Source organism: Serinus canaria, chromosome 27 (assembly GCF_022539315.1).
Source record: "Serinus canaria isolate serCan28SL12 chromosome 27, serCan2020, whole genome shotgun sequence".
NCBI classification, from domain to species: Eukaryota; Metazoa; Chordata; class Aves; order Passeriformes; family Fringillidae; genus Serinus; species Serinus canaria.
Genome location: NC_066340.1, coordinates 5,198,228 through 5,207,494, shown reverse-complemented (window position 1 = coordinate 5,207,494; position 9,267 = coordinate 5,198,228). Strand labels below are relative to the sequence as shown.

The 9,267-nt window shown below is 48.9% G+C and overlaps 1 protein-coding gene across 1 annotated transcript; it reads left to right on the top strand.

Annotated features, from left to right (window-relative positions):
* Nucleotides 1-1,550: 1,550 nt before the first annotated feature.
* Nucleotides 1,551-3,184, top strand: RPRML (reprimo like). The gene has a single exon (XM_009096613.4). It carries the CDS (start codon nucleotides 2,054-2,056, stop codon nucleotides 2,387-2,389), a length of 336 nt encoding a protein of 111 aa, XP_009094861.1. The 5' UTR covers nucleotides 1,551-2,053; the 3' UTR covers nucleotides 2,390-3,184.
* Nucleotides 3,185-9,267: the final 6,083 nt, after the last annotated feature.

The following is a 9,267-nucleotide window of genomic DNA, read 5'->3' as shown; positions in this document are numbered from 1 at the left end:
GTTCTTTCCAACCGAAACCATTCCAAGATTCCACAATGTTACCTCCAGGCACTGCATAATAGGCAGTGGGATGCTCCAGATTTTGGGGTCCCTGGTGGTATGAAGGCAGAAGCCATCAAGGGAGTGTTTGGGAACCCTGGCTGACCCATCACCACAGGCTGTGACCCAGGAGCAATGAGTGCAGCCCAAATCCGTGCTGTGGTGTGCTGGGAGAAGAGATGTTGGAGCTGGAGCCACCAGAGGGAGCAGAAACTCCTTCAGTCTGAGAGCATGCAGGGAGAAAATCCCCAGTTGCCAGGCTGAGGCACTGGGGATGCTCTGATTTCCCGTGGGATTGTCCCAGGTTAAACACAAGCCGATGCTCTTTGGATTAGGGTTTTCCCCTCCTTCCTGCATAACTTCTGCTGCAACTGCCCTAGCAGAGTGGGCAGCAACCCGGAGAGAAATGCCGAATTCAGAACAAGGAAGAAAATGCAACAAGTAAACCCTGAACTAAACAGGTCTGAGCCCCTAAAGTCACAGCAGCAGACCAGGGGATCCCAGCTGCCCAAAAGGAAGATCACTTGACACTGTCCCTGCCAAGCTGCCCGCCACCCTCAGCCAGCCACACATTTCTGACTTGAGCTACAACTCATCAAGCCTCATTTTTGTTTTATTAAAACCCCCCTGAAAGCTGGGCAAAGGAAACAGCCAGTATGTACATGGATAAACCAGGGCAAAGTCCTCACACTGTACTTTGGGGGTGATCTGCTACTCTGGGCCATCCAGACAGATTTCCAGGCAAATGCCAATGGCAAAGCCAGGAAGCTTGGACATGACACTCCTCTGGGCACAGCCCTGGAATGAGCAGGAGTAGGAGTAAGCCTGACAAGCTGGATACCCTGACTCATGGTGTGACTTTGGAAGCTTATGCAGACACAAAGAGGGGAGTGATGGTGAAACTTCCCTTGGAATTGCCTTGGTGGGGCTAAGGGGCCTGTGACACTCTGGCCCTGGATGCTGCAGTGATGCTGCTGTGGGACCCAAAGCTGGGGACGGAGCACAGATCAGGGCGCAGCGCCTCCCTTTGGAGGAGCTAAAGTGAGAAGGGGAGGAAAGGGAGACCATGTGCCTGGAGGAAGAAGCCCCCAGCCAGAGGAATAAGATGCAGAGAGGGGCTGTATCTAGCTGTTCTCTGGAGGCACAGGACAGGCATCACCAAGCAGAGCTGGGGGTGGATAGGGCCACACTGCTCGGAGAAGGAGTGGGTGGCACAGAGCAGCAAGAGGAGATTGGTAACAGAGTGCTGACCTGAGGCTTAAAGGAGCCTTGAGGGAAACAGGGACCTGCCAGCAGTCCAGGATGAACACTCACCATGCAGGATGCTTTTGGGAGCAGGTGGGAGGGCTGGAGGGAGGGATGAGCTAGGTACCACCCTGCAGGGCCTAAGGGGTCAGCCCCCATCTGGGGGTGGCACAGGGGTGGGTGTGGGCACCCGTGGCAGGACAGAGATGGGGTGTGCAGCTTGGGAAAGGGGTGGGCAGCAGGGTGAACATGGAGGGGGAGGAAGGCGGGCCTGGAGGGAGGCTGGAAGGGGGTGGAGTTGCTGTTTTTTCTTTGAGCACGGTGAAGACTTTAGCTTGTAACTTGCATTTGTGGAGCTCCCAGCCGGCAGACACCAGCTCTCCTTCCAGAGGGAGAAACCCTGGGATCTGGCAGAACAGCTTTGCTGTTTGGGGGCAGGTTGGGAGGGCAGGGGGCATGGGGTGGTCTCTGGCTGCCATGCTGTCCCCCAAATCCCTTTCTCCTTTTCTCTGTTTCTCTTTTTGCTTGTCTGGGGCCCCGTGCTAATGCTCTGCCAGGAAAGATCTGGGATCCAGACATCTGTCGGCGGCACGGACCGGCTTCCCACCTGCTCACAGCCTTGAGGAAGTTCCCTCTCCATCCTGGGCCCTGAGAGAGGAAAAGACAGGAGGCTGGTTGGAGCTGCCGAGCTCTGGCTTGTGAAGGGTGGACAGGGGGACAACAAGCTCCCCTTTTACCTTTCCTGTAGATTTGGGGTCACACATAGACCATGAATGGATCCTTTTTCAACCAGACTCTCCTGGAGCAGGCAGCTGACCCCAACAGGACTCAGGGCTTGGGGATGCTCATGGCCTGCTGCAATGGGACCAGCACTGTGCTGGCAACAGATGGCAGCTCCTTGGTCCTGGCATCCGATGAGAGGAGCCTTTTCATCACAAGGGTGGTGCAGATTGCTGTCCTCTGTGTCCTCTCCTTGACTGTGATGTTTGGCATCTTCTTTTTGGGCTGCAACCTGCTCATCAAGTCGGAGAGCATGATTAACTTTCTGGTGAAAGACCGAAGACCTTCCAAGGACGTGGGCGCTGCAATCATGGGACTTTACTGAAGCCACCGGGCTTTTGTAGGCAAGTGAACTGTATGGACCTGGTGTTGAGATGCACATTCCTGTGTGTTTGGGGCAACTGGGTGAAGTGAGAAGTGGGGGAGGGGTCTTTTAGTCTATCTGTGTTCATGGGAAAGCAAGCCTGTTTTTCCCAGTCAACAAAATGTGGTGGCGAATGGGAAAACTACCCCAGAGCTGTGTGAAGCACAATAAATGACCAGCATTGTGTTGCACACAGAAATGGCTCAAGTTTTGCATGAAACTTGCAGAAACAGTGATAGTGTGGAGATCTGGACTCCTTACTGCTGTTACCTTGGATACTGCTCCCTGGGATTTAGGGCTAAAAAAGAAAGGCAAATAAGTAGTTACAAAAAGAAAACAAAAGAACAAACTAATGGGAGAGCAAAATACAGGGCACAGACCTCATCTTTGAGAGGGGCGGGGGAAGAGAAGTGTGGGTCATAAAACAAAGTGTGCATGCTAAAAAATGTCAATCTGTTGTGTTTTGGACCTTGAGCATGCATCTTCTGGTAGTTTTATAACAGGGAAAGCATGCTGTTCCTTATTTTCCTGACCTATCCTGTTAAATAAACTGGTACTTTCTTCTTTTATGCTATGTTGAAGGAAGAAAAGAACACAGATAAATATAAACCCCTTTCCACCCTTGAAACAAAAGCATGCTTGTTTTTGTACATACCATCCTCTTTTTCCAAGTGCTATATTGTTACAGTCTTTGAGGTTTTGTAATTTTTGAAAACTGGTGAACATTCAGGAAAAAAACAACCTGTTTCAAAAGAATTTTGTGCTGTCTTTATTATTTCTCTGTGTGTGTAGTTCAGGAATTTCAATCCTAGTTCCAGGTATAATCATCCCACCTTGAAGTGAAGTGTAATTAGAGGTATTTCTTTAAAGCTGAAACCACTATCATTTTTCGCAGGCAAGTATCGTTTTCCACTAGCAAATGAATTAATCAAGAACTGTGTATTCCAGGCTCGTGTTGAATACCTGCACAGTGCTGAAACAGAGACTCATAAAAATGCTCTGCGTGCCTCTTGCAAAGCAAGATTTCAGGCTTTGAGTTAAAACCTCTAGCTGATGACCTGTCAAAGTTGAATTGTGTGAGAGAAGGAAGACTCCTGACCTTTGTTCTGTGATGGAATTATAGCTCTGGCTGTGGGTGTGAGGTAGAAATAATTTGTGTTTTGTTGCACCAACAATATTCCTGCTGGGTTCACTTCTGTAGTGGGAAAGCAATCCTGAATACTGGAGGAGCTGATGAGCGGAGGCACTTGGATGTAAATCTAGAGGAATAGATCTCTGCCTTTCCCAGAGGGAAAAACATGATTAGAGAATGTTTTGTAATTAATCATTATTTGCTGAGTACCTTCTCAAGGTTCCCACACAATGCAGAGCAGGACCAGTGTAGTGCTGTCTCTGATTGCTCCCATTGACCTGTTGCATGTGTCAGCCTTAGGAGCACAGTGACAATGTGGGACAATTGCAGAACTTGCGATTCAAAACTTTGAAATGTCCTCTTGGTGCCAGTGGAACAGCTGAATAGACAGCTCTGGTTTTTATGAGCAGTTGCAGGTCTGCAGACCTGAGCCACCTTGTCAGTGCAGAGGGTCTGCTGCCATATGTAAAGTGGCCTCACACAGCAGCCTGGAAGGGGATTTTGGTGCATGCTGCTGCGAGGGGTGCTGTGGCCATTGATCTCCTGGAACAGACTGCTCAGAGTGATGCCTTGGATGTAAATTGGCACAGGTTGCCCAGAAAAGCTGTGGCTGCCCCTGGATCCCTGGCAGTGTTGAAGGCCAGGTTGGACGAGGCTTGGAGCAGCCTGGGATGGTGGAAGGTGTCCCTGCCCACAGCAGGGGGTGGAACTGGATGAGCTTTTAAGATCCCTCCCAACCCAAACCATTCTGGGATTCTATGATTCCATGGTCTCTTTGCTAGAGTGCAGACCACTCCCATTGTGGGAGCACAGCCTGGTCAGACATGAGGGTAAGACATGAAAAACCTCAAAGCATGCAATGACCCAGCTCTGCAAATACTTGGGCTGTACTTGTGTTTGTAACCTAAAGGTGTATCTGTATCTCCAGGCTGCTGTGCTGTCACAGGATAACCCAGATGCACTCACTGAACTCCATCCCATCCTGCTTTCAGCTGGCATTTGGTCCCTCTTGTCTATCTATCTACCAGCTGGAGGTCCTCAGAGGAAGCAGTTGGTGGCACCATCCACCTTTGCCATATTACAGCACATGTCCTTACATGTTTCTGCCTTCCTTGTGCAGGGTTGAGATGCTTAAAACACTTGCACACATCCTTATCCAATTAGATTCCCAATAAAAGGCTGATTACCCCACTGAGGAGGAATTACTTGTGGAAAAGAAGGCTGGCATCATGAAGGAGCCCCTTGTATCAGAAGTTATGGGTCTAAAGACCATCTTGAGGTGAAGTCATGGTTGCTGAAGGGAAGGTACTGAGGGTACCACAATGCTACCCAGATCTCAGGGGAAGAGCTGTGATCTCAGATTCTGAAAACCCAGCTGTCCTGCCCCACAGACATGAGTTCTACAGCTGGAGGATGAGGTTGCTACTGAAGGGCTACCATAACAGCTCTTTCTACTGCCTCTCCCCAGAAGCTGTAGTTTTCCATCTAACACCTACTCATTTAGCATAAGCTCACCAGTGCCTCCCAGCTCCCAATAAAATGCAAACAGTTTTTTTGTATCTGTTATTTATGACTATATTTTAAATTTTTTGGCAATTGTTACTTGTAGCACAATAAATTCCAGAGTGCCACAGAGGTGCCAGGAGCTGTTCAAGCATGACTTAGAGACGATGCTGGAGAGACAGGGAGGGAAGGGATGTGCTTGGATGGATCATCACATCAGTGGCAGTCTGAGGACCAGCCATCAAGTCTCATCTAAGATCTCCTCCTAGCAGTGGAACACAAGCCCATGGGACTGGTTACACTGGTCCTTCTGGTCCATCCTGTCTCTGAAAACATCCATGATTTTAGGCAGTACATGGTCTCAGAGGTCCTTCCCAACCTTAATGATTCTATGACTCTGTGGTCAGTCAAGCTGTCCTGCCCACCAAGAGCAACCTGCCCTGGATCTTCACCATCCTCCTCCAGGCACAGCTGCCTGTCTCTGGGCTGGTCCCCACTTGCTGTGATTCAGTTCCATCTGGAATTTCTTCTTTCTAGACAGGCAGCAGGGAGACAGCAGAGAAAAGCAAGTGATAGCATTTTCCCCCGCTGAACTGCCTGCAAAGGGAAATCCTCTGATTATGGAGTCACTGGCTGTAGAATTGCAGAAATAGAGGTGGCTTGACCCACCTGGAAAACACTGGTCATACAGATGTCCCTGTGGTGGGGAAAACACCAAAGTCCCAGATGACACCCACCTCTTTCCCCTGCCTTGGCAGTCTGGACTGAGGGAATGGAAGAGTTAAACATGATGAGACAGACAAGACAGACAGATTGTGAGGGGAAGAAGGATCCCAACCTGAGCTTGGCATCTGATGCACCAGAGCACCTGAGCACCTGCACCAAACATACACAGTATTTTATAATTCCTGAGAATCACCATGGTAATAAAACACAGAGTCAGGTTGTTATGGTAACAGTTTGGGTGTTTTTTAGGCAGGGAGGCATTACTCAGGTTGTAGTCTCAATCCAGACTGAACACATTTCTGAGAGCTCAGAAAATAGAAAAGAAGTAAAATGAAATCAAATTAGATAAGTAGCAGTTTCCTGGGTTTGTTCTGTAGATAGGTGGAGGGAACCAGGTTGTTCCAGACACGTTGCCCTGCAAAGCCTGAGGAATAGCTGGAGTGGATCTCTGCAGGTTTAAACTGGGTGCTGGAGGGGGTGAGGGGCTGGACCCCTCTCATGGTCTAGGATGATGGCCTGCCACCACCTTGGCTCCTTACCACACCTCCAGCCGAGGTCCAGGTATGTCTCCGGCTGGCTAAAGGGAAGGACACTCTTGTCTTTGGAGGTGTGCACATACAAGGGAGCAGTGATGGACAATCCCTGGTCCTAGCTGGGCCCACAGCAGGGTGCTATGGTCCCAGGCAACAGCCTGCCCACCTCCCACGTGATGGATTTCCCAAAGCTGGTCTCCAAGACAAGATAGACATTTGGGGGCTGGAAAGGGGTAACAGACCACTTTTATAAATCCCCATGATAGACCTAAGAAGAGAACACGTTTCCTGGGCTCTGGCAAGGTCCCCAGGCTGCTGTGCTCCCCAAAGGGGCGTCTATAAAGCAAGATGGAAATTTCCTGTGTTGCCCTCCTGCCCTCCCAGCTGTGGGCAAAAGGAACTCCCACCTTCCCTCCCAAGCCAAAAAGTGGCTCCAGCCACCAGAAAGTGTATGAGGTCTGTCCAGCTGATGCTCATATGGAGTTTTAATTCAGTTCTGGTTAAAGCAGCAGGTTTGTGACCCTGTTTTCTCTGGAGGAAGCTGAGGCAGTGCATGTTGGGTTCCCCTAGCAGAGACATGGCTTGAAATCTGCAGTGCCTTTACTCAGGAACATCACTCCATAAATCCACTACCCTCAGCATGGGTCTCTTGTATCGACTGTGCAAGAACCATTAGCCTCCAGATAAAGCCTCTGTAGTCCTTTAGCTCTGCCAGAGGGACAAGTTGATGCCATCAGAGTCAGGGACTCAAGGGAGACTGAGGCTAAATAATGACAGAGTTCAGAGCAGCTTTGTCTTGTTGGAGACTTTGACTCCAGTTTCTCTGTTTGAAAGGGAAATGTTTCCCTTTTTCTGTGTCTTCCAGCTGCTTTGCTGCTGAGGCTGCTGAAGACGTTTTGGTGTGGAATCCCTCAGACTCCCTGCCCGACCCTGGCCCCATCCTTGAGCCTGACTGGAGCTGCCAGCCTGGCTTGCTCTCTACTCAGGTTTGCAGAGCGCCTGGTACCCACCAAAAACCTGGGGCAAAGAAAGCTGCTTACTTCTAAATTAATGTCATTTTGCCAAACCAGAGTTGTTTTGGGATTGTGTGAGCATTTAAAGCCATCCTTGGAATAAAATGGATCTTACAGCTCCATTTGTGCCAGAGAGATGGAGAACACTAGGAACCTTTCTGGGCATGGGAACTTGACTGATGATACTGTTAATGTGTGAGTATGGTTCTGATGTAGTTCAGACCTGTGCCAACAACCCAACCTGAACAGTCCCTGGCCAGTGGCAAGATGACAGAAGGAAAAGACCAGAAAGGACTCAGGGACATTGCTCTGGGCTTTGCTGTCTGTGCACAGGGAGTGTCTCATTAGATTTTGCAAGTGTAGATGCCTTTAAAGCAGTTATTTGGCTTCCTGAATCCAACTTAGTGTTCTTAAGTATGAATGAGGGATTAGAAACCTCCTTTTATTTTAGTATGGAGAATATGTCTTTGTAAAACAGTGAACACAAAGAAGAACTAAACCTCAGCAGCCTTGAAAACTGCCTGATCCAACTTTCTGTTGGGAACACCTTTGGCTTCACAGTAGTTCTGCCATTAAAATGACTTAGCCAAGCATTTCCCCATCAATCTGGCAAAATTTGTGCTCCTCTGATTTCAGAGACAGACAATTTCTCAGACTTTTTTGTTCCATGAGCACAGGGTTATGGAAACTTGAGTTAGGAGAAAATCAGAACATTGCCAGCAAAGAGTATGGTTTGGCACATCCCTGAAACTGTCACTGTCAGTGTGCTGGGAATTGGTGGAGGCGCTGGCAACACTCAGAGACATAAACATGTACCCAAAGTGACTTTCTACAGTCTGAAAGATGCTGTTCATCTACATATATTTCAGGTTGTACGTGAAATGCAAGTCTTGCTTCAGAGAAGCCTTTGCTGCTCTCTTCCCTGCCAGAAGCTCATTGGAGGGAATGACATTTTCATAGCAATAATTTAAGACAGGTTAATCAACAACAAAGCAAAAATGTCTTTCTGAGAGATGGGTCTGCATGGCAATCTTGGCTGTAGGGCACAGGTGCCTTCAAGGTGAAGGCAGCAGTTTTGTCACTCTTTGTCAGCCCATGGCATTCAGCTGGGAATGAGCACAGTAAAGTGTTCTGTGCTGGGGTGCAGTCAGGGACCAGCTTTAAAATCAAATTGATACCCTTTTTTGAATTAATAAGACCTGCCTGAACATGTCATCTCAGAGGAATGGGGCTCTCCTGCCCCAGTGACAGCCTTTGAAGACACCACCTCTGCAGCTGGATTTATTCTCCTAGCAGGGAGCTGTGAGACCAGAGGACTCAGAACCAGAATCCAAAGCTGGATCTGCTTTTTCCTTCCATGTGGGCTCAATGGCTGTTTATGAATTTCAGCAGCACCAGCTGTGCCAGCTGACATGTGCTTTCAGAGAACACCACTACTTCTGGTTTTTAGAGTGACTCTAGAGGGAAAGGAGATGAGATCAGCCTTCCTGTGATACTCCACTTCTTCTGAAAGGATCAATACTGTGAGGCCATGAGTTACCACTTCCATCTAACTGCATGTGGGACACTGGAAATGATGGGCAAGACAACAAGCAAGAAAAGGAGAAGAAAAATAAACAAGGAGAAACATCTACCTCTGTGGTATCAGGCAACTGGAGTGGCCTTTCTGGAAAAGGGGCTGGAATTGCAGAGTCAGACAACTCTGGTTCTCCATGAAAGAGCCAGTTTTGTTGCCTTGGTGTGTGTTGATTTTGGAAGCTAGTACACATAGGTGTGAGGGTGGACTCAGGTGCTTGTGCATCTTCCAGGAAAACAAGGTGTGCATGAAGTAATCCCAGGGACTGTTCCTTTTCCATGGCAGTTGCCTGACTGGTGCTGGATGCTGACTCTGCTCTGGCATGGCTCAAGCTGTCACACATGCAGAGTTAAATC

Excerpts from the sequence above, each read along its gene's own strand:
- RPRML (XM_009096613.4), top strand. The coding sequence starts at position 2,054 with ATGAATGGATCCTTTTTCAACCAGACTCTCCTGGAGCAGGCAGCTGAC.